Source organism: Archocentrus centrarchus, chromosome 17 (genome assembly GCF_007364275.1).
Source record: "Archocentrus centrarchus isolate MPI-CPG fArcCen1 chromosome 17, fArcCen1, whole genome shotgun sequence".
In the NCBI taxonomy this organism is placed as follows: Eukaryota; Metazoa; Chordata; class Actinopteri; order Cichliformes; family Cichlidae; genus Archocentrus; species Archocentrus centrarchus.
Window position 1 is genome coordinate 20,374,381 of NC_044362.1, and position 25,627 is coordinate 20,400,007.

General features: G+C 40.0%; 1 protein-coding gene across 1 annotated transcript; it reads left to right on the forward strand.

The window, feature by feature from the left end:
* The first annotated feature begins 4,593 nt into the window (after positions 1-4,593).
* On the forward strand, positions 4,594-24,439 carry wnt9a (wingless-type MMTV integration site family, member 9A). Its single transcript, XM_030752355.1, has 4 exons — positions 4,594-4,744; positions 18,334-18,593; positions 19,131-19,393; positions 21,826-24,439. Exons 1-4 carry the CDS (start codon positions 4,653-4,655, stop codon positions 22,324-22,326), a joined length of 1,116 nt encoding a protein of 371 aa, XP_030608215.1. The 5' UTR covers positions 4,594-4,652; the 3' UTR covers positions 22,327-24,439.
* The last annotated feature ends 1,188 nt before the right edge of the window (positions 24,440-25,627 follow it).

The following is a 25,627-nucleotide window of genomic DNA, read 5'->3' on the forward strand; positions in this document are numbered from 1 at the left end:
TAACAGTCTGTGATCTGATATTAATGTCATTGTTTACAAGAAAGTATAACGTATGCTTGCATGAGCAAAACTGTTTTAATACAATTGTTACACAACAGATTTATTATCCAATAAAATAATCCAAAATATGCCTTTGAAGGCTAATATCTACTACACAGTTACACAGCAGCAGCGTAGATGTGCATACTTAAACATTTTCAGGAGAGGACAGGCCACCACACGCTCGCATACAATTTGGCTCAGGTGTGTCATAACACTTCACTAGAAAATGTGCATGGATGATAGGTTAACTGCCACAAATGAAGCACCAGGATTACGATCCACAACAGAGAGAGCAGCTACTGTCTTGTTTTCTCGCACAAGAAATCCAGAAGACAGAATTAGACAACAATCTTGGTGTATTTTAAGATGAGGGGGCATGTTTTTAGTATTATGTTTTGCTCCTTTATCATTTAAATTAATTTGTAAATTTATTTAATCAGTAATCCCTGATCTATTGTTGTCTCAGATGCGATTAGAGGTTTCGAGAGCTCTCCGGCCCATGAAGACGGACTCCTCCTGTACGTATCCTGAATCCTGAGAACTGCTGCAGATGGTGCGCCCGTTGTCTGAAACAGCAGAGTGGCGCAGACGCACCGTCAGCCTCCAAACCTAAGCCACAAATTATGTCTGGTACATGGAAAAGATCATGTGGCCCTGCAGCGGAGTAGAGGTGGTGAGAACGAGGAGTTTGGTGGTAACTGGGTTGGGATTGGACGGATACGATTTACATTCCTCTCCAGGGATGTGATATCAAGACAAGGTCAGACCAAGGCTAATACACAAGTCACAGAGGAGAGGGAGGAGGAATCTAATCTTTGCTCTTTACTCAAAATGACGTTTCACATAGAATACAATACTGTATTTCTGAGTAAACTTTGCGTACCTTTTATGAGATGCAATCTGCCTTGATTAAACTAATTACCTCTAGACCCCTTCCCTTGTCTAATTTGTCTTGTATACTGTGTTTCTTAAAATATGTACTGTAACACTGAGATGCTTTGGATGCATTTGCCTTTTCAAGGAAATACCCCAAACTTGATTTACATCCTACAGTACATTCCAGCTCATTTCAATAGTCGGTGTACAGACTAACCTCAAAGCCCAAAGGGAACCTCATTGTAATTGCAAAGAAATGTAACACTGCAGTCTAACACTCTAATCTGAAATGAGTATTCTAGTCACACTTGGAGCTGAAAGTTGACGTTTTTTTAAACTGTGTTGCTTGTGACTCTCGTGGAAATTCGATACATCTGTTTTTCAGGTAGAAATCTGTAAAAATGCGTTTAGTTCACTTATACACACACGTTATCCTCTGAAAGAGGGTCATCGAAGCAGGGGAAGGCAGAGCAGCAGAATCTGCAACAGAAGAGAGAGGAATACTCCTGACAACCTGAAGAGATTAGTGTCCATTACCAAACAAATTTCTACTACCACCTACAGCACTTATGACAGTCTTCAGTTCAACTCTCATAGGAGCTCCAGTCAAAAAAAGAAAAAAAGAAAAAAGAAAGGAAAAAAAATACACGCTTTTGTCCTCATGGCAGTGTTCCCTCGACACCAGAATGAAACAAGCTCTGTTTTCTCGGTTGCTGGGTCTGAGAAGAGGGGGTGAGCATGTTTTAAGAAGGGTGTGGGAATCAATTATCCCACTCAAGAGACATGCAGGACCAGTGGGTATTGCTTGGGATTAGTGTCCATTCTTGTCATGTACTGACAAACCCTCCCGCTGATCTCCTTAACACCAGGTGTTATTAAGAAGGCCCTTACAGGGGGCCTATAGGCTTTTGAATAACTGCCCTTTAGGAATGACTGACAAGCTTATAATGATAAAAAAAAAAAAGTGCATTCCTGTGCTTTCATGTGCTCACCTGTGCGAATTTTCAGATTATATTGAGCATTGTCTAAGCTGAAAGAGAAATGGTCCGAAAAGGTAAATTCATAAGAATTATAACCTGAGCTGTCTTGTTTAATCTGTTTTTTACAAACTGACTAGAAATATGCATCATCACTTCTATGAAAATATGCATTCTGGTGAACAGCAAGATGCTCCTCTCTGTTTTTGTCTATATACATGAAGCTTTATTCAGCAGCTGCTAAGCACAAAGGGTGGGAGCAGAGGGTTCGAGCTCGCCTTGGTATTTAAATTTAACAGAATCCTCTTTTCTATCTGAAGCTTTTACTGTTTGTTCAACCCATGCACAATCCAGAGTGTAAAAACATCAACAGTCCATTTTTATGTGGATTACGTGCTGGACTCATTCATCATGCTCTTGCTTTTCTGAGCAAAGAAATAGTCCAATGCATAAATCCATGTAAAATGTCAATCTGTCTTGGTTTTTCTATGGATTATTAAACCAATATATGAAATTTCAAGGTGCTGGTAGATGGATTTAAGAATATTTATTACCTTTAAACAGCCAAATTGAAAGCTAAGTTGGTATTCTGTTAAGCTAAGGTAACAGCTGCATATTCAACAGACAGATTTGAGAGTAGCATTTGTTTTCTCATTTATCTTTCCCAGAAAACTAATAAGCATTTCACCCAAAATGCCAAATGTCTGCTCATAAATATTTTTCCACATTAGTTCAGTCAGCACTTAAAACCTCTAAACTTATAAACTGTGCAAAAGATTAATAACTACTGATGTGGGTTTTTTTTGGGAAGTGATCAGCAGAGATCCAACATCACCTGAAGCATGCAGCTATAATTTTTGAGCTTGCTCACTTTAATCTTTAATTTGAGGTGCCATTGTGTTTACACACAGTTAGCAGAAACTTGGCTCATTGAAGTCACTTGGCCCATCTGCAGTGAATGGGCTGGATATTGTATGAGATTGGGAATGAATAGACTTCATCTCGAATCCTGGCAGGAGCGCTCCCCAGGTGTAGCTGAGGAAAACCTGGACCCTTCCCAAGTTCAGATACCTCTCTCTGTTTACGTGCCAGAAATCAAGGTGTGTGTGGACACAAAAGATGTTAGTTGGTAGCTGAGCCATTGAAAGGTGTTTACACAGGAGTTAAGTAGGGTTGTCAATGCCTAAAGACATTCTCAGCTGGCAAACAGTCAGTGGATATTATTTACAAATCAAGAGGTCAGCTCTGTCAACCAATACTGCTTCTCACTCATACTGTAATTGCAATGAATGTGTAGAAATCGGTCAGCATTGTTGTCATGCCAGTCAAGTGTTCCTGGAAAAAAACAATAATGTAATCATGTATTATTAGAAGACAAAATGTGTTTTCATTAAATAAAGCTCTGCAGTCTTATTTGTCCGTGCACAGTATTTGCTCTACAAACATACATGTTTCAAATACTCACTGAGACAGTAGGGATTGCATGTTAAAAAAAGCCATTCTGTGACAATAGCTAAAACTTTTGGTAATCTCCAGATCTTAAGCAATCAATGCGTAGGAAGAGTAAATATTTTTCAGGAGCAGGCCTGCCAAAGGGTTCACATTACTTCCCTGAATGATTGATAGCTTGCCAATTGATTTATGGTGCTCAATATGATATTTTGCAAAGTGATTAAAGGTTTCATCCTCTGCTTTCAGATTTCTTGTGAAATCGCCTACAGTTATATTTGTGGACAAATTTACTTCATTGTGAACTGCGGATGAACTCACCTCAGCGCAGCTGGTTTAGGAGAACTGATCACTGTGTCTTGCAAAAGGCAAGACCCGACTGATATTTAACTTCAATAGACGGTCTTTAGCCAAAATCTACTGAACAGGAATATTCTGAGTAAACTTAAACTTGTGAAGTGTCAGTCCCTGTGAGTGATTGTGAATACTGATGCATTACAATTAATTTTCTATAACAACAATATAAACCCGCTAACTTATTCAGTTAGTGGTTAGTTCATTCTTGATCTACAAGAATGAAACAACAGTTCACAAAACAATTTCCAGACAAAGTGCACTCATGATAAAAACTACTCCAGAAGCTGTTCTGATGCCCTGGAGTCGCCCTTGTGGTGGGACAGTTTCATCAGCTGTGCATGCTTAAGTATACTTATAGAATATTATCTGAGCACAGTACTTTTAATAATAATATATAGTTAGTTTCCAACACATGTGCATAGGTAAGCTATTTTAAAACACTGACTCCAAAACAAAGCCCATCTGGACTTCTATGTAAAGCAGTATATAGGCTAGAATAGTGTTTCTGCAATATGTTACTTGTGCTGCATTAAACCCAATACTTGGTTTGCCATTCTGGAAATAAACAGTCACTGAGTGCAGGTATTTTATCATACCGTCCAGTCCAGCTCAGACTGATCTCAGTCTGCACAAACACTGACTGCATGGTGCTCAAAACGCCCACAGAGGCGAAGCTGTCACACCAATCATAAATTAAGACGCACTGAGATGAATAATCTTTCTGAAACATGAGAGGGGAATTGTGAATCAGTTGGGCTGTACTGTATGTATTGTATGTATGCTGCTCTTTCTCGCTCTCCCCCCCTTCTCTCTCTCTCTCTCTCTCTCGCTCTGCTGATGGGAGGAGCAGAGAGCAGCTCCTCTCTGTATAAGAAGTGTTGAACGTTCAACAAGGGATTTTACACAGCTACTCAGGAGAAACGAAATGATCTGCCCTGGAGCCGCAGCAAAATGCTGGATGGACACCTACTCCTGGGATGGTTATCGTTCACAGTTATAGTGTATCTTCTCAACTTGCCTGGACCCACCACTGCATATTTCGGGTAAGAGCTGACAGACACTGTAAGTCCATGATGCTACTTTCATTGATTTGATTGGTTCAAAACTGGTAACTTTTTCTTAAGTATCGTAAGTCACTGAAAAGTGCGAAGTGAGTTGAGAAAGTATGCAAAAACGAAGTTGTTGTTTTTGTTGTTTTTAAACGCACTGATATCTGCGGGTCAGCGGTGTCACCTGGAGGCCTCACAGCTGGTGTCTGCGGCAGGTTGTCTGCGCAAGGATTTACCTCATTGAAGGTGCGGGCAATTAAAAAAAGTTGCAGTGTCGGGAGTATCTTAGAATGAAACTGAACAAGGCAACGCATCATCGATTATAGGTGGATGCATGTACCCGCGGAATAATTTTGGCCGGGCAGTGTCTCCCCCCACCCTCCCCATTCTTTCCCTGACAATTGAGCCAGCGCCCACTGTACTGGCGCGTTTGAATGGCAGGTAGCGGTCAAGGGGTTGTTTTGCTGAAACACTTGTAAAGTCATATCCTTACTCGACTCTGAAAACAGCCGCGGAGCGAAAGGTGAGTGTAGATGCCTCTGACTCAACAGCTGGTAACAATAAAGCGATCTGACTGAACTGGTGGCCGAAACGTCTGCTCAGCTTGCACAGAAAAATTCCCCCATCCAGCAAAAACATCACACAACTCTGGCAGTTTTTTTCCCCCCTTCTACCTCCATCAGATTAAAATAAAATAATAATAATAATAAAGAAAACAGCTGGAACACGTGTCAGGAAATTAATCTGAAACTTTTAGTGTTTCATGAATCATGTATATATATAACATTGTTTAATTTAGAAAGAGAATAAGGGTGTATATTTCAAAGCAAGTCATTCACAGGGAACGCCTTGGATTTTAGGTGTAGCCCACTATGATCTCCACTTCAGAGTGGCTGCACTCATGCTGCACTTTGTTTGCTCATATGAACTTCCTTTTCTGTCTTAGTTACAGAAGAACATTAACAGTGCTGGGAAGCCAAGGTCATTCAAATGAGGTCAGCATGTCAGGTGGGACTGCAGCCACGTTTCACCTGGAACTGAAGAGTTTTAATTCGAAAAGAAACCGGCAAAGCGAAATCTACCTGTCAAAGTGGCAATGCACATGAAACACGAGCACAATCTCAGCGCTTTTCTGTAGTATCTACAAATATCTATGTTGATGGGTGCTGTTAGTGCTCTCCTATAGTGTAGAAACACACACAGAGACAAACGGTTGTAGACTGTGGAGTGATGACACTTGAAGCCTTGCCAGCAGAGTCAAATTTATGGTAGGTATGGGTGTTGTGCAGGATCCAGCAGTGTTAGGCGATCTGGGAACTGTTGTGAATCTGCAAGAGCACAAGAAGTGTCCCCTAAGGGCCCATTAGCCTAGTATGTCAGACCTGCCGACCTGTTGAAGTGGGTTTTACATTCTCCTGGAGGCAAAGGTTACCCTGAATAATATGTATTGGCTTTTGAGAAAAGGCAAAAGGGGAAAAAATTATACAGGGTCATCAGTTTTGGAAGTACTAAAACACTCTGTCAAACCTATCTGTCTAAACTGGATTACTTGCAGACAGTTTTTCAGATCTCTGGGTAACTTTTTTTTTTTTTTTTCTTTTTTTTTTTTTTTGAGGGTGTGCTGCCCAAAGTGTTGGCACTAATTTTGGAAACTGGGTGATGCAAGCAAGTTGTATGACACCTGCAGCAGGTCTGTGTGATGGAAATATCTCAGCCCCTCTGAGCAAAGCATCATCATGTTTAATACTCATGCACGTATCAAGTAGTTTCTCTGTCTCTCTTGGTCTTTGGTTTCAATTCATTTCTAAAATTGCATTAGAAGGACAAATGTAATACTGCTCTCTGTTTCTATCTCCCCTCCTGTTGCAGTGTCGCCCTTTGGCAGGCAGTTGTATTCAAGATGACATGCCAAATTGGCATCAAAATCACCCCTAATGGTTCTAATGGCAATGCATATTTACTTATTCAGTTAACACTTGTTTTCAATTTGCTCTGTCAGTCTGTTCTCTATCTATGGCATGTGCAGTGCAGAGAGACATGTGGTATTACAATTCTCCAGATTTATTATTCTGTGGTCCAGGGAGAAGGGAATATGAATGAATGTCAGTGAATGATTTAGCCTTGCTGCTGAGGAACATGAAACATACTGAAAGAGCCTGCACAGGTGACACTGATACAAAATGTGACTGCCCTGTGGCCGGCTTCCCAGAAACTCGACACCGGTGACACTCCAGCACAGTGTTGCTCAGCTTTGACCGGGGGACATACTAACACAAACCTGTTCAAATAAATATTCTATGAGCACGAGGCATCTTAGGGCCCCCTGGGTACTGATTTACTCAAAATAGAGGGTCAATGTTGCATACCCAATTTCCAAAGTGTGGTGGAGCATAAGTGTAACATAAACACAATCTCTCCTGCGTGTAGTCTGCTTAGCTGAGGGTGGGGTGGGATTCCAGGCGTAGCAAAGCACCCGCTTAAATTGTCATCTTTTGCCACAAGAATGTGAACACTCATTTTCTTTCCCTAAGCCTGTTGTGGCAGGTGCTGGTTCTGCTAAATCCGTTATCATTAGAACTTGAATTGGAGATGCTCGCTGAGCTTTCCTTACTTTAAGGTTACAGCACCTTGATCAGATATGGTGTTAACTGTCAGCACAGGAGGTGATTTGTTTGCTCAGGTGACCCTGCTAGGGCTTAGAGTGCTCTCTGAGACAGCTCTGTTGGTTTAAATTTAAGTTTTGGTAAAAGGCATGCCATTCTGCGGTCTTGTAAACTGTGCTGGATGTGAGTTCTTACACTGAGTCAAGGGTTTGTTTTTATTTAGTTCACATGCGACATATACAGGAAGGCTGCCCACAGTCATGCAGCTGGGATTTACCAATCACAGATGCACTGCAGCATCCGGAAGCAGCAAATATAGTGGTTGCTATTTAATTGCTGTGATATCATTAAAATCTCTATCATCAGTTTGTTCCTGAAGCAGAGCTGATGTCCTTTCAGATGCAGTTATTGTTTTCAGTGCTCCATTAAGTGAGGCAGTGAGCCAAAAACAACAGGATAACAAATGGGATGCATGTAAATTTATTGAAAAGGAGTGATTTCTTCATTATGCAGCCTGTAAGTGGATTTTATCACTTTGCTGACTTGGTCCTTGGTGGGCATCAAACAGCAGTGTGTTTTAAAGTTTCAAAGGAGCCTCACTTCTTGAGCACAGCGCAAAAATGTAAAAATTTTGTTTTTTAAGCAGCTCCATTCTAACCATTTCCTTTGGTTCCCTCTTCTGCCTCCCCCTCCTGTCTTCCGGATTGCCTGCCTTATGTGCGTGCTGGCATCCCTGCAGTGGTTTGTGGGGAGCTTCTGGGTGATTACCACTCATTAGAAGGAGCAGAGTTAGTACGGGCTCAGGCTGGCGTTGCCTGGCAGACAGTGGCGGCAGGCGTCTCATTACCAGGCCTTAAGGACTGATTAGCCCTGACGTGCAGCAGGGCGGAGAGCGCCGTTGATAGAGGGATTTCCCAACTTCATAGGATATCCTGTGGCTACAGTATAGCCACACCTCAAAGGGTATCACTTTAGCATGAGCCAAGAAGATAGGATTCTCTTGACAGTGTAGTGTAGTGAGATCACACAAACCTGGAAGCTCAGATAGCTGACCGCATGTCCTTCTTAAAAGAGAGAGCTTTGTTTTCTTTATTTTTCTGTTTGATACATCCAGATTTGAGCTAAGCCAGGCTTTGCTTTGAGTTCTGTGTCCTATTACATCCATCTGGAAAGGCCTGCTATGTCAGTGGGTACCACATGGTGGTGCAGTATTGTCTGAGAGTGCAGGATGGTCCTTAATCAGCTCTTTCTTGTGTAAAAATAGGAAATGAAATGTGAAAACATAAAATGTAAACATAATGCAAAAATTACTTGATTTATGGCCTCTGATTTATGGTAATCCTGCATGATGTGTTCAAAACATCTTCTAACTTGTGGTTATGGAGCAAAAGTGTACACAGATTTATATTTCTTTAAACTGAAAGATGCATAGCTTAGCTGCTGATTTTTATTTTTTGGTTTGAATCATCAATAATTACAGAGCTTGGTACTCACCTTTGTTATGAAGGTTTTAGTGGTCTCTGCAGTGGGCTGTTATGGGGCTCATACTGTATAATAACATGGTTGTACTGGATATTTTTGAAGATTGCATGGTTTGGTGAGGCTTTTTTGGCATGCTCACATTTTGAAAGCGGTACAGTTCTTGTGTCATCAGCATGCCGAATAGACCACAATTAAGAGATGTCTGATTATAAAAGGACAGCAGCTCCAGGGCAGTTCCACCAGTCAGCTGTGCATTTCATTGATGAATAGTTCAAAGATACGGGGAGGAAAATCTTGTTGGTCAAAATGCAAACACATGATGATCTTTGCAGATGGAGCTGGAGACATGGGCAATTTGCAAAACAGGAAAACTAATATAGACTCAAGATACTTTTAGTGGCCAGGCATTGATGAGATGATGCTACTTAGTGTGACCGCTATGTCCTGTGTTTTCCATCCTTGACCACAGGCGAGTTTTCTCTGCCTAGTTTGTGGGGATAGAAGAGACATGGCACTTCACACGTGCCAAAGTTAGCAGACTGTCAAAACCCTCACTTAAGGCTTTGGTCTTTCAGAGAATATATGCTTTCCTCACATTCAAGAAATGGAGATTTCAACTTTTTTTTTTCTTTTTTTTTAATACCAAACAGATTATTTCTGCAGCAGTCAGCGTAAATCCTTTTTCAGATTCATCCACCTGTTTGCAGGGTACTGCATTCTAACCTGAGTTTATCTTGCATAAACTCAGTCCTATACTGACCTGATGTGCACTCAGATATGCCACTGGGATGGGTGTGCTTGCTAAATGGGTGCTATATTCTCTAAGCTTTTCCCAAAAGGCCTATTTATCCATAAAGCCTGAGTATTAGTTTGAGAATGGACAGAGTCAAACACACACTAACATGAATGGGCCAAACCACCTAAGACGTTCTGCGATTAACCTTGGAGCAGATTTTATTTCACATTGAAAGTGACCCATTTGTATGACTTTCAGCTGCTGTTTTATTCATCAGGCAGTTGTCAAGACTCAAACTTTCTTCACTCCTGTTGATATACGATATGTGACGTGCACAAAAACACCAGGAAAAAAAAATCCTAGGAAATATTTGTCAGATGTGGTGAGTCAACACTTTGTGTTTTTAACTTTGAAAAATACTGTGACAAAAACGATTTGAGCTTAGATTTAAAGGAATAACATGTATGCGTGAATTCTGAAGGCCTTTTAAGAAAATGTGACATTAAAATTGTTAAATTAATTTGAATCTGCTTTATTGAATTTCTCTGACCTTAGAGTGAAATTGGCTTGTTCTCTAACCAAATAGGCACAGTCTGGCTCGGCACGTGGAATCGGTGAGAGTACAGTATGTGTGCCTGAGTGTGCCTGAGTGTGTTTGGTGTGTCGGTGCGCTGGTACAGGGCTACTCTGTGCCATGGTGTGGGCTAGAACTGGGGAGTCATGCGGACACTGCTGCGCGCCCAATCTGTGCCAGTCACACAGTGACTATAACTGAGCTGCTGACCTTAGAAGCCTCGAGTTCTCACATAGCAGTTAAACCTCTTACCATGCCCCGCACTCCCATTCCCAAGACCAGATCCTATAGTGCTGCTGCTTGGCTACTGGTTTTCACATTCACTGTAGTTTATTTAAAAAATTAGGCTGGACACTATAGTTTCCTATTTTATGAACTGCAAAAGAAAAATATTTTCTAGTACAACTTTTTACCCATGCATAGTGTCATATAGATCAAGACCACATAAACAGAATCCTGTTCCTTTCAGACAGTTTATGGGAGTAGTCTGACATACCCTCTGTGGGCTGTAAATGACCAGAAAGGACAGCAGATGACATAACTTTGGGTCATATCCTGTTAAGTCATACAAGATAGCGGACTTTCCCCCCTCACATTGTGAACAGCAGCACTTCTAGACATTGCACGACGTTCCCACTACGCAGAAAGGCTCATTACTCAACTAATAATGACTTACTAAGTCCCAGGCCAGTACCACTTTGTTTTGTCATGTTACTGTACTGTGTCAGTCACAGCTTGTTAGAAGTAATCACAACACCCAGTGCTTTCAACCAGGGACTTATCTTATCTTAGCCATATACACAGTCATTTACTCTTTCCCCCATTTTTGGTTTTAATGTTTCAGGGAATGAACGGTTTCCCCATGGAGAAAATGTCTGCGTTCAGTGCAGAATTTCTTCCCTTACACTTCTTTTTGGAGGTGGACAATAGCAACCAGAGAGTCATTTGACACTGATTCATGGTTTCTCCAATTATTCATGTCTAAGCTGTGGAGCACATTGTCAGCAATGGTTAGAGAGGGCCAGTGGGAAAACACTACACACGCTCACATTCCTACTACCTCTGGCATGGCCTGGGATACACCAGATGGGACTTGGGCAGGGTGGTCTGAAGTTCATCCAACATTTCTGAGAAAAGCACACAACTTCTCCCCCCCAAAAGGAGCGTTTTAAATGCTGTTAAGACAGGAGGAAAAAGTGAAAGAGGAAAAAAAAAAAGAGATCACCAGTGGCGAGCTTAATGTCCTACAAAACTCAGATTTTCACAGTAATATGTTTTATTTTGTATTTATTTTGCATAGATTAATATCAAGTGAGCATGGCAGTTTGTCTTCGTCACAGTTGCAGTTTTCCAGGACACATGTTCACGTCTATCATTGGCTTGTGTAGGTTAAGGTCGTAGACGGCAATAGTTTTGTCTAGAGAAGGTTTTGTTTTGAGGCAACAGCTGGGTGGAATGATTGACATTCGTTTAGAGTAATTGACCAGTGGGAATAGGGGAAGTTTGGAGAAAAAGGGGGAAAAAAGGAGGGGGGTTGGTTGTGATCTAGGAGACACTAGACCACACAACCTGCAAGTTCAGGCTGATGGAGAAATTGTGGCTTTTGTGCATTTTTTTTTCTCTGTCTGGGTGCATTTAACCACGGCTTGTAGGTGCTGACTTAAGGTTTGTAAGCCTCCATATCCACGTGCACATAGATCCATGCATGTAACTGCATACACAATTATGTCCTAGACTTTTGCGGTTGATAAACAGACATTGGTTGGTAATTACCAAAACACTTTCCCCTTCACTGTTTGAATTCTTGCCACAAAAAGCAGAAAACTGAAAGCATTTTTTTAAAACTGTATTAACTTGTTGTTTTGTTTTAAGTTTTTCTTACACTGATATTGCTCAACAGGTGGTTTTCTTATCTCCAGGGGGAGATTGCACACTAGGTCAGCGATGTGTAATATCACGTTTACAGACCTCCTACAGAGGTTGTAGATTTGAACATAGAAAACATCCATACAGAGCTACAGCTTGAGCCCAAAACAATTTATGAACCCTTTAAGACTCATCCCTAGAAAAGAAGGCGTATTCCTTTTTTTTTTTTTTAATCATCAGCATGCATGTTTGTTTGCTCTAGCGCATTAACAAAAAGCAGAAGATTTTTTCTAAAGTTTTCAACTTTAGACACTTGAGGTTAATGTACACACAGAGACTGAACTGTTTCTGTTAATATGGGTATATAAATAACAAGCAATTAACAAGCTGCACTTGTAGTTTGAGAAATAATTTGTTTAGACCTAGCAAGTAACAGGAGTAACAGGAACTGTTTTTTTTTTTTGACTATGATAGATAGTAGGTATCATTGCACTTCCTTAACTATTTACATACCAAACTAATAAAGAGAGAGCAGAATTACCAGCTGAGGGTCACTTCCAGGAGTGTAATGTAAAACCAGAGAGGGAGTGATGATGGCAAAGTTTAGAGCTAGTCAATGATTTCCTTGAAGAATTGACTCTTGGGCTCCGCCACGTGAAATGAGCCGTTTTCGCTGAACCTGCTGCATTGGAAAATGTATATAAAGTAAATGTCACAGGCAATGGGAGGTGCTGACAGGTGAAGAGAAAGGACTAAACAAACTCCACTGTTACTAAGTGAAAGACAGTGGAGGAGGTGCAGCGTGAGAGCAGGTCAGCGATGTCTGCACAGTGTGTAGAGGCAAGAGTGTGAATGGAAAAAGCAAAGCTGAGCAAACATCAGCAGGAATCCCACCTCACATGGGATAATAATGAGTTTTATATGTTGGTGTTATATTCCGTGTGTAATTGGTGTTGCTGTGCCAACACCTCAAACAAAAACACCTACAGAAAATGGAGCGTGATGTGAAAACACATGTTCGTGCTTTCTTATTCCGTGTCGGGAAGATACTGTGAAGATGCATGTGCATCGCTTTAAATTGTGCAAGTTTTATGATGATCACCTGGATCTCCTTTTATAAGATATGTTATAAAAAACAAACTTAGGTATAAACTTCTCTGGCAATGCCAAACAGCTCATTCTGCTATTCACTCTGATATTTTGTCATTTATTGGATTGGATAATTGAAGTCCAAAGAAAGAAGACATATTGGCAATTTAACAATTTATTCATTTAACAAATGGGGGCCTCAGTGGGAAGTGGTAGAACCATACAAAGCCACAACAGCTTGGTACCACCTCCTCATGCTGGTCACCAGCTTGGTCACACACTGCTGAGGGATGGCATCCCATTCTTCAACCAGCATTTGTCACAAGTCAGCCAGTGTGGCTGTGTTGGTCACTCTGGCATGAACAGTGTGCCCAAGCTGATCCCACAAGTGTTCAGTGGGGTTGAGGTCAGGACTGCAGGCAGGCCATTCCATCCTCTCCACTCCCAAATTCGAGAGGTAGTCAGTAGACAGTCCCAACTGTGGAGATATGGGATTGCCACTGGTTGCAGAATCTCATCTCAAGATCTCTCTGCATTGAGATTACCTCCAATGATGACGAGCCTGGTTGTCAGCGCCTGGGGTACCAGAAGCTCCAAACCAGAGTCAATAGCAGAATAAACTGTTTGGAATTGACAGAGAGTTTTTCATGGGTGCAACCCACATACTCAACCTTGCTGCTCAACCCACAAACACAAAGGCAAAGCTATTGGATGTGTTGATTTTAACACCGATCCTATCAGTTTATATATAGATAACTTTTAAAAATTTGACTTGCAGTTATTAAACAAGGACACCCTAAATTTAAAGTTTTTCTTTCTCATTCACATTCAAACTTTTCTTTGAATTCAATTTATTAAAGTAAAAGTGGTCCCAAGTGGTTTAAAGAAACACTCTCATCGAGTGAGCGATTGCCATAGTGATTGTTGTCACTGCTGCAGGAAAGCTCCAGTAATTTCTGTTTATCAAATTTCAGATTTGACTTTATGATTGAACCAGTGAACTGTTTTCCAATTCTTTTCCTCTTAGTAAGAGTTGAATGAGTTCATTCTTCAGCAAACAGCAGAGTGATATTTTTTTTTTTTTGCAGATCATCTTATTGGAATGTGCAACCCTTTTGTGTGATAGCAGGGGTCACCGTCCTTCATCCAGGGAAAATATTATTTTGAATCCAGCAAATTTGAATCGGATTAAAAGGAACAATTCTCACCTCTCCCCACGCAATTGCTAAGTTATTATTAAGAGCATCCATTTGTAAACAGTTTTTGTTTTTTTTTTTAATATAAAAGAAAAATAAAAAACAACTGTACATCTGCGATACTATTTGACTGTGTTCTGGTCTGTCACAGAGTGGAAACATTGCACAAGAGTGAGCTTCAGCCAGTAGTTTCTTCTCTAGAGATGTGAAGAATTATTTCTCTGCTCTAATGTCCCTCTCCTCCTCACTTTGCCCTCAAGCTGTCTTTAAAACAAGCTAGAAAAATACCTTTCTTTAAAAAAGAGACAGCAGTGCTGAGATCAGTGTTGTATCATCTTTGGCTTCCCTCCAGCTTCACTTGAACCATCGGTTTTGTCTCAGACAAGCAGACGTTACAGAGACAGTCGAGGCCTGTCATTCTAATGGTCTCTTGCGGGCATGTGTGCTTTTGGAAGGTCTGAGCTGATACGTGTTACTATGCATGTCTCACTGAGTGCACAGCATATTGGTGGTATTAGTATATTTCAACTACCATTTGCAGTTGGCCATCTTTTCAAAGCAATACACGCGTAATTGATTGATATCAGTTCTTTTGCAGAATTTTGCATGAGCACAATGTAGTGCAGATCTAAAAAAATTTCTTACATATTCTTTAATACGACAGGTTCTCCACTCAGCTCTGTCATTCAATCCCTGAACTTTGCTTGCCATAGAAATGTTGTGGAAAGGTTGGCAGTCATATGTGACATACTGGTCCCACTGGATTTGTTTGTTTTGAGGCTTCATGTTTGTTTCCTTGACATTGCAATCAGAGTGACTTAATAAAGCATGAACCAGTTTAGATTAAAATGTCACTTGTTCGGAGAGAGACGCTCTGTATGCATCAAACCATACATTTTTGAAAAAAAAAAATTCTCTAAGTGTGTTGGGAGAGCGGTCTCTGTCAAGACACAGCTTGCCAGGTTTCCATTTGAAATCGCTGTCAGACAAGTTAAGAAAAGGCAAACACACTTTGCAAAAAGAAAACTGTTTGACCCATTCTGAAAGCAAACCCTGAGGACTCCTTTTTTGATTTGACTGCACAGATTCTCAACCAGACTATGAATTTATTATAAAGAAAATATCAAATAACATCTGTGAACTATTAAGTTCACTGATATTAAACTGAGGACTCAAGGGGAAACATTTCAGTCAGTTATTGGACTTAATAAAACAAATCTTGTGTTGAATAAATCCTGTGACCTTCTGTTCATGACTCAAGTGATTATGAGTGGTGACAGAATTTTCTCTGAAAAATAATAAAGAAGTCTAAAATGTGAGTAATGCAAATGACCGATCAACGCTTCTGGTGCATTAACTAACCAGGTGTAGACAGTGAGCAGGTGCTCTGCACCTTTACCAAAATATTGCAGAATTTATTTCCATTTTCTTTTTAAACTACTTGGCTGTATAAAATTGTGAGGCAGTGTTCCCATTTGCTGTGGTTACGCTTCAGTCATAAAGTTGGACTTCTTTTAATTGCTTTGGCTGTATGTATACTTTTAGCAACCGGGACCGAATGCACTATGGTACCAGCAATTTATGATTGCTGGTACCATAGTGCTGTGATATGGGAAATATGAAGGATTTAAGTATTAATTATAATCTTAAATGTTAAATGTCTTTTGAAATCTCAGCTGAAAGCAACAAACATCAAACTTCCGCTTATGCCAAAAAATTAAATACAATTCTGATTTCAAATGTGCCACTCTGCCCTCTTTTCGAAATAAAACATTTCCTTACTCTCTCTCAAGTACACCTTTTTTCAGGTATGTAAAGTGTTATGTAAGATATTCAGTGCAAACCTTTTTTTTTTTTACATGTCTGGAAAATTCAGCCTACACCGAATTCACCGAAGTCCAAATCACTGATAAACAATGTCCTTCATAAATACTTTTTTCGCTTTATGCACAAATATCCTTTAAAAGTCTGACGTCCGGCTGCAAAAGCACACAGGCCAGAGGACTTGCGCTTTTGTGAGTTCAGTAAATCCATTTATTCTTCAGTTTCACTTTAACAGTGTAAAGGAGGTCAGAAATTACACATAATGAACAACTACAGTGCCAGTCCTGTCAGTTGGTGTGACCAAAATGGTCACAGGCTGACAGTCATGTCCCCCGTGTGTGTTTTTGAAAGTAATGCTCTGTGCTCCCCATCACAACCTCAGAACGCTGGTTATAGGTTTTGCCAGCTATGTGGCAGTCCCCGCTTTGTGTGTTTTATATACGCATCCCTTAAATAAACTGACGAAAGGAGTGCAAGTCCACCACATGTTCTCCATACCATGTTTAGAACAGAAACTCCTACTTGTTATATTTCCAGTGCTTTGCAGCTTTAGGGTGAATACAGGTGCCTAATTTATAAAACTGCTCTTAGATTCACACTTGAACTTTGTCTTGAGGTCATGCCTGATGGTTTGGCTTTGTTTGATTCATAAATGGTAGTGAGCATAGTTTTTTAAAGCTTGTTTATGGAGTGACCAGTGACACATGTGGTGGACTGGCTGTCTGGGGCAGCGTGACATTTCCCAGTACCCTGAGGGTCCTGGTTCGAACAGTCATCTTGACCAGTGACATTATAGCAAGCAGGGATGAGCTGACATACCTGTCAGACACCCGTCACTGCTGGTCTCTCCACGGTGTCCGCAGCACCATAGCGCGTACCCCAAAGACAGATGCGCACTTCTCTCTCTCGCACCAAAGTGGACCAGTTTCAGTGATGGGGGTGTTGCTACACACCAGAAGAGATGATGACAGTGATATTTGATCAAATTAGATAGTGGTATCATGTCAATAACACAATAACTCTCTAGTTGTTGGTTTTGTGCATTTTTATCTATTTATTTATTTTTTGCAGATACAAAGTTTTTCGCCACCGACATTCAAATTTTCTAAACTCGTTGTACAATAATATTGATCAAAGTGTTCCAGTCTGTCCTTTGATGCCATCATAAATGAGGGTTTAGTCAGGGGTAGCTAAGAAAGACAAAAGAGGAAAGCAAACTTTCTGAAAGACAGGATCAGTGTGGGGAGAGGAGAATGAAATCTGGCAACTCTGAATAACTGAGGGACTGAAAAGTGTGTTCACAAACAAAGCCAAAGAAGCAGGTTGGGAGTTTGGTGCTGCTGTAATGAATGAAGTAGGGCAAAAGGACAAAACTAAAAAGTTCACAACAGTCTTGGTGCATTACGCCCCCTATAGAACTTTTTGATCTTCTGATATAATAAGTTAAGTTAAAGAAATGTGTTTTAAGAACTACTAATGTAATTTTTTTTTTGCTTAGGTTGTGGCTCAGATTAAAACTGATTATAAAATAGATAATCAATATTCAAGACTTTTATAATAAGAGCAATAAATACTGTGTGTCATGTTTAAATTTGTATGATGTACATCCAACTACCCACCTTCAAGATATGATATAAATATTTAACTAACCATTTGCTGGCTGCTGCTTTACATGCACGTGGCACGATAGTAAAATTCACAGAATACTTTTCAGTATCTAGAAATAATTACTTTTATTCCTGTTGATACTGTGGATAGCCACTACTTACAAAAATGCTAACAATATATTGTTTCCCTTTTGCTTTAAAACTGCCAATTATAACTCTCGTGTTCTGCTGTACCTACAAGTGACAAGAGGATCTTCGGTCGACAATTACATCAGAAAAATTATATCGTAAACCTAACTTTTCCAGCACTGCAGAGAAGTTGCTCTTTACTCAGACACGCCTGCACTGAGAGTTGATCTCAATCTCCAGCAAATGTTGAATTCCCCTGAACATTAACCACCGAACAGCTGAATTCATTTGAACATTAACCAAAACTTTTGAGCATTATATGAGCAGCTGTGCTTTCTGTGCTGTTTATGTAGTATATCTTTGCTACTTTTATTGTTTATACAGGAAGATCAGTATCCTGAGCTTTTGAATACTTTATCAAGACTTATCCATTCCCTTTCTGCTTCCAAATGGCTTGTCTGTGATATTTTTCTCCAGGTTGACAGGTAATGAACCGTTGTCTGTCCTGCCACTGAACTCTTTACCAGAGGAGAGCATAGGCAGGGCCCACTACAAGCTGTGCGACCGGCTCAAACTGGAAAAGAAGCAGCGCAGGATGTGCAGACGAGACCCGGGCGTGGCGGAGACCCTAAGAGAGGCCATCACCATGAGCGCCCTAGAATGCCAGTATCAATTCCGCTTTGAGAGGTGGAACTGCACCTTAGAGGGGCGCCACCGAGCCAACATATTAAAAAGAGGTAAGGGCAGATAAATTATTACTACTCTTTTCTTTCCTTTTGAGTTAATTCTTTTTAATTCAATTCAATTTAAGATTCTTTATTTATCTCCCTTGGGAGAAATTTGACTTGGTTTAAGGGAGGGAAGGGTACCACTGCACGCATAAGAACATTCAGAATAATCAGACCAATAAATACAGTGAGACAGACACAATCAAAACATCAGTAATAAAAAAAACAACATACATAAATTACATACATTCGTAAAAAGCTTTGCAAAATTAGCCAAAAGTACTTTCACATTAACTCATTGATGAGTTCAATTGATGGAGGTACAAATGAGTGTTTGTATGTTCACCCTGTACCTCCTACAGTACCTGAGTTCAACAATGCATACTCTGTGTGCAAAACATGGGAGCTGTCAGTTACAATGTTAGTTGCCTGATTGCGCATTTTACTCTTGTGTACTTAAAACTGAAAGTGTGTTAGTGAGCAGCTCTTTTGAAAATACGTCATTTTCGTGCCTCTCATTCGCCACTCTCCAATGGGCTTCTCTAGGATTTAAAGAGACAGCCTTCTTGTATGCCATCTCCTCAGCGGGTCTGACTCACGCAATGGCCAAAGCTTGCAGCGCAGGACGTATGGAGCGCTGTACATGTGATGAGGCCCCTGACCTGGAGAACCGTAAGGCGTGGCAGTGGGGAGGCTGTGGAGACAACCTCAAATACGCAAACAAGTTTGTCAAGGACTTCCTGGGCAAACGCTCGAACAAGGATCTACGTGCACGTGTAGACATGCACAACACGAATGTGGGCATGAAGGTAAGTGCGTCAGACAAACATGAGGTATTGACTGATAGCACTGTTTACTTACTGGTCTAACCAAAGACACCATCTAGCTGGACCATGGGAAATGGGGGGGATTCTTTTTGGAGCTTGACACTTGCTTCGAGCAAAAAGTCAGCCAATGCAATAAAAAAAAGAGAATATCTCAACATCTGTTGCTTTCATTTCAGATCTCCAACTCCTACAACATTGTTGCCTCTTGAAGGCCTCATTGAATTTTCCATGTACTCCTTCGCTTTTTATCACAGATTGTCTGACTTTATCAGCAACAATATTAGCTAATAATTTATCCAAAACGTTAAACTCAATTTAATTTTAATTTGTGGCAGAAAAGTTATTCATGTACATGTCTGCAATGTTAGAAAACTTTTAAGGAGTAACACTAAAAGGAAAAGAAAAATGTATCAAACAGTCATTTCATAGAAGTATATCTAACCAAAGTGTCAGCTTCAGTTGCCTTTTATTAACGTAATAATTTCTACGGACTTATAATACACACACACACATGCACACACAGACACACATGAATCTAACTAGGAAACACACTTCAGTTTGAAGAGGGTCAGAGTTCATATGGAGAGACAGTATGTAAACAGAAGGGTTGGCTAATTGCTTGTATGAATCATTTAAATGATGGGAAAACTGCAGTAATACAATATAGCCTGAGTTCTTTGTGTCAGCAAACATCAACATGAAGTACCATTTCATTTTGTGCCTTATCCCGGATACATAGTATTACCATATCTTGAGTTTTGCTTTTGTCATACTTTAAACATTACAGCGCTGCTGTTTGATACAAAGGGCTCCATCTTAACTATCTCCAAATACATACTTATGATTACCAGAGAGGACCTGAATATCATCACAGGATGATGATATTGACTGGGATACCTTGGGAGAGTAAAATGAATTGAAAATAGTGTACAGTTTAAAAAAAAAAAGACAAACATGTTTAAAAGAAACCAGGAATATTGCTGCTGTAAATTATGTGAGGTCTTAGTGTTCATTAGTCAATATTTGTTTTTCTCTCTCAGATTAGAGTCTCGTTTGTGCTCTGGCAGAATGCAGTGATTGTTTGTGGTGAGCAAATACGGGTTTTTCATGTTGGAAGTGTTTTTAATAGCAGAATAAATGGTCCTAATATGTCAAGCCAAAGCAAACTAATGGTCTGGAATATATTTCTTTTACTGTGCCTTGCGCCTGTTGTGGCCTTTTTCATTTTGGTTTCAAAATGAATTACGGCCGAAGCACACTTCCCAAATATTAACAGATAAAAACCTCCCCCCCTCCAAACTAATGCAAGCTCTTCCTTTTCAACTTGGCTCTCCTAAATCCAGTCTCTTTGGAGATTTTATTTGTGATAAAAGATTTACAATGTTGTTTTGGCTCTTTTTTTTTTTTTGTAATTTGCACATGTAGTGAGGTGTATCGCATTCGCTCAGGATGAATTCCCACACCGAGGACGAAACTGGAATGCACTAGCCTCTGCATCCCCCCGACATTTTAAAGGCTGACCTATCAAATTTTCTTGACCTGCTGGTGTGATGAATATGCACTTCCTGCTCCCCAATCTCTCTCACAGTCAGAGAAAAGAATTGTAAATTGTTTCCAAATCCCATATAAGACAATATGTTATTGTCATTGATTCTCGCGCGCACACACTCTGCTTTAAACATTGTGGTTGATGCAGAAATGAACTCTGGCTGACTGCTAAGGGGTCAAGTGATATTAAAATAACGTGTTGTGGTCTTTTTAGCTGATAATTTCTCGGTTTCACTTGCAATTATGTGTTATTTTGTTCAAGGAAAAAAAGTTTCTTCAGTATTCTTTCTTTTTCCAAATGTTTGCATGACTTCTGTCTGGGTCATCCCAAAATTACCACACTAGAAGGCTGAGTTGATCATCTCTGGGTTTAGAAAATGCATTTAAGTAAAGTGCCCAGTATACTAGGAGGTAATAAAGGTTCCCATGGCTGACTGAATGAACTGTTTTGTGGCTGCTTCTTGCCCATAACCTCCCCTCACTTATCATAATAACCATAACTGTTTAATCAAAATTTCATCTGGTTATCATAACAAAATCAATCCTCCCACAAACTATAATTCAATTTTTTTCTTTTATGTGATGCCTCAGACAGTGTTCCCCTCCTTTTAGTTCACAAGCAATAACTGAAGTTGCTGATTTTCCCCTTTAATTATAACATGAAAGAGAACAATGGATGTAAAATATGTCTATATCCCTCCCAGACTGCTGTACTCCACCCAGTTCATCTAGCTGTGAGAATATTTTAGTGAATTGGCTCTTTCAGCTGCTGCTTGCTAAACAAAAGCTTGTTAAATTACATACCTTTCATTATGTGCCTTTAATGTTTCACAGTGGCTAACAGCATTGCTCTGTCTCTGGTCCAGGTAATCAAGGCTGGAGTGGAGACCACTTGCAAGTGCCATGGTGTCTCTGGCTCCTGCACGGTCCAGACCTGTTGGAGGCAGCTCCTGCCCTTCCATGAGATCGGCAAGCAGCTGAAGCAGCGTTATGAGACCTCCGTCAAGGTCGGCAGCTCCACCAATGAGGCCACTGGAGAGGGAGAAATCTCCACAGGCCGCAACCAGCAGCAGCAGCAGCAGCAACAACAGCCTCTGCCCGGCCTGAACGATCAAATCCCCCGCACTATGGACTTGCTCCACATCGAGGATTCACCCAGTTTCTGTAGACCCAGCAAATACTCACCGGGCACTGCAGCCCGCAAATGCTACAAGGACAAGAACTGCGATGCTATCTGTTGCGGTCGAGGCCACAACACTCAAAGTAGGGAGGTGACCAGGCCCTGTCAGTGCCAGGTGCGCTGGTGCTGCTATGTTGAATGCAAGCAGTGCACACAGAGAGAGGAGGTCTACACCTGCAAAGGGTAAACCGGGCACCTTTCGGCCCCTTCTATCAGTGGTTGTGTTGAAGAGGAGTGTTTTTATTCTCATGCAAAGTCCTGCTTTCAGTGTCGGAACAGTGTTCTGCAAGCAAAACGGAGCGAGCCAAGAAGCAATAAGCACTTTGAGGGATTTCTGTGGGTTGGGTTTCAGAGGTCCTGCAGAATAAAAACTTTCTCAGACAACTGGGTCAGGCATCTCAAGCTTTTTATCACAGCGTGACCTTGAAGAAAGCAGCTCTTACTTTCCTTAAAAAAAATCAAAAATCAATTATCCTCCATTCACAATAAAACAGATTCACACCCAGTTAATGAGGATGCAACACAAGGACATTAACACCAACAGACTGATTTCTGGGACTTTGCCCAAAGAGGAATTGTGTGTGTGTGTGTGTGTGTGTGTGTGTGAGAGAGAGAGAGTTTGTCAATTTTTATATGTGTACAGTATTTGTAAGCATGTGAGCATGAGGTAGGTAGTGAGGGGGGAGCGGAATTTTTGTGACGACTTTTTATGGCGATGAAAACCATATTCAGAGACTGAAAAAAGAAAAAAAAAAGACAGGGTGTAAGAATTACTCTACACGCACATATTTACACTCACACACATTGTGTGTTTGCATATATATGTACATAAATTCAATTATATTGTAATGATATTATATAAGCCACTTATCTAACTATGTTTAAAACAAACCACTAACCACACAAATGTTTTGTTGTTTGTGTGCTCTTGCTCATTTTTCTTCTTGATTCATGTGGACAAGGCCCTTTGGAAAGCAGCATGCTTGTGTCCACTGTTTTGCTGTGGATAATTTATAGATCCTTTGGGACTACTCCTTCATGAGGAGGAACAAAATTTTTTTTTTTGTAATATTATATTATTAAGCTGTTAGTAAATACATTAACAGAAGATAACTAAACCAGTCAGTTTAGGCTATTCTCGGCCAGTGTTCAGGGAATAACTTAAACCACTATATGTATTTGAATTAAACAGAAAGAAACAGTGCAAATATGAGTCCCAAGTTGGAGGTGACTGCGGCCTTGTTATTACAGCCAAAAGCATAGCAACAGGTGATCACTTGATCAGCAGGAGGCCCTTGTGAGACTCAGATCAATTTGTAGAGCTTAATTTGTGAAGCTTAAATCTACTTTGAAGGTCTAAAGAAAACTGTGGAGAACTGGAGGACTTTAATTCCCTACCATTTCGCGTCCTTTCCTCGTCAACTTCCACGATTTGATTGAGCCATATATAATACATTGACATGCAGTGTGTACAGTAGAAGCTCAAACAGTATGGGGCGACTGAGACTGAAATCAAACTTTTTGTTCAAGTGAAGATGAAAGCATAAGCCTCATAGCTAATATAAATACATGTTATACGACTATTATTTGTGTAATGTTCCGCAAATTGATGTGTGCGTGCAAACGTAGGAGTTTTACTAATCGGCTGTCTTCTTTCTGAAGTCAGTGAAGTTGTTTTTATACAAGTTAATTTTACTTTTTCATCTTGTTGCTGAGCACCTTGTGACACAGTTAACACGATGCAGCATACTGAACCCACCATGCAACAATGACAGTTTGGCATTGCAGGAAATACTACAAGGTATATACAGGTGCTGGTCATAAAATTAGAATATCATGAGTGCAGTCAGCAGCTGGATTTTTACTCAGCCTATCAAAAGGAAACAGAGGAAACCGCTACTTTTAACAAAATTAGCCAATCAGCACCTCTAAAATCACTATTTGGCCTGCTATATATATTGCTTGTTTAATCCAGGACGTTAAACCACACCTTGTTTTTGTTACAGTTTTTGTCCATATTAAACAGACAGGATTTAACATGTTAATCGGTGAACCTTAAAGGTACTGAAAGGTGGCTTTTGTTACCTTAGGGCACATTCAGTTGTAGCTGTGACCCAGTTTGCAGTGTTTATGCTAAGCTAACTAGCTGAGTGACATTAAGTTTCTGTTCTAGCGCTCTGGAAGAAGGCGCATTATAATATTTCCAAACTTGTCAAATTATTTCCATTACAGTTTTATGAGAAATGCCTCTGTGCACACAAACAATGCAGACAACATTTCATGGTATTCTCAGCACTTGGTCCTTAGAAACATTTTATATATATATATATATATATATATATATATATATATATATATATATATATATATATATATATATATATATATATATATATATATATATAATATATAAAATACAGGACCTCATATGCCATATTTTAGATTGGTGTAAATTAACTACTGAGTGAGGGACCCAGCTTTGTATAATAGCACCATTCACGCACTGAAGCCCAAAACCCCTTTTAAAGTATTTAAAGATCTGTATTTATGGATACAGTGCAGTGCAGAATCTCTTTTTCTCTCTTTTTTTTTAAGAAAATGTAAATAGCAATGGTTTCTTCTCCTGTGGTATAGAGACAAAAGTGAGGCACATGTTCAACTCTCACGGGCATCTGAAACAGAAATTGATAAATAAATAAAGAAGTGACGCATTTGCTGAAACGGCATACAGCTGCTGAAACAAGATCGTTACAGATTACAGTCGCCAGTGCTGCACAGTGAAGTTTTAAAAATGATTGTCACAGTGGTTTAAATCAAATCACCTTGTGACAGCAAAAATTGCGCTTTAGGAAGAGAACCCTGCTTGGCTTATTTGTCTTAAGGAGATGAATTCCAAGCATTTTGATATGAGATGGCATGCCAAATAAAGGCTGGTCAAAACATATACATAGAACTTTGCACGCTACATGGAAACCATAATAGCTATGCAGAGACGCAAAGCACAAATGCCTGCTTGCCACAGCTTCTGGTGTGTGTTTGCTCCACACACTCCTCCTCGGCCCAAACACGATGAGGTTTTCTACTATTGATTTAAAAAAGACATGACAGAAATGCACACAGATTGCATTTTTGTTTGTTTATAGATTGTACATAGGCCTAAAAATTTATTCCAGAAAAGAGGAGTATGATGCAGCAGTTGTTTTTGGGTTTTTTTGTATTTTTGTTTTTTTTTAGATGTCAGTCATCCATGCTCTCAAATCCAAAACTCTGCACTGTTTAGTCATCAGTGGATCATGTACAAAATTCTATGTTGTAGAAAAAAAAAAGATAAATTATTTTTAAATATATTATGAGCATGTGTTTAGTGTAAATACCGTCAAAGTCTAAATTGATTTTATATCCTGTATTTTTTACCGTTTTTTTTTTTTTCTTTTCTTTTGGGTGTTTGTTCCTTTTTGGGGTGGAGGCTTCAAGAAGCAGTGTATACT

What these genes read in the sequence shown, in the direction of transcription:
- wnt9a (XM_030752355.1), top strand. Translation starts at nt 4,653, where the DNA reads ATGCTGGATGGACACCTACTCCTGGGATGGTTATCGTTCACAGTTATA. An exon ending in AGCCAACATATTAAAAAGAG is followed by an intron (nt 18,594 to 19,130) that starts GTAAGGGCAGAT and finishes GGGCTTCTCTAG; the next exon opens with GATTTAAAGAGACAGCCTTC. An exon ending in ACACGAATGTGGGCATGAAG is followed by an intron (nt 19,394 to 21,825) that starts GTAAGTGCGTCA and finishes TCTCTGGTCCAG; the next exon opens with GTAATCAAGGCTGGAGTGGA.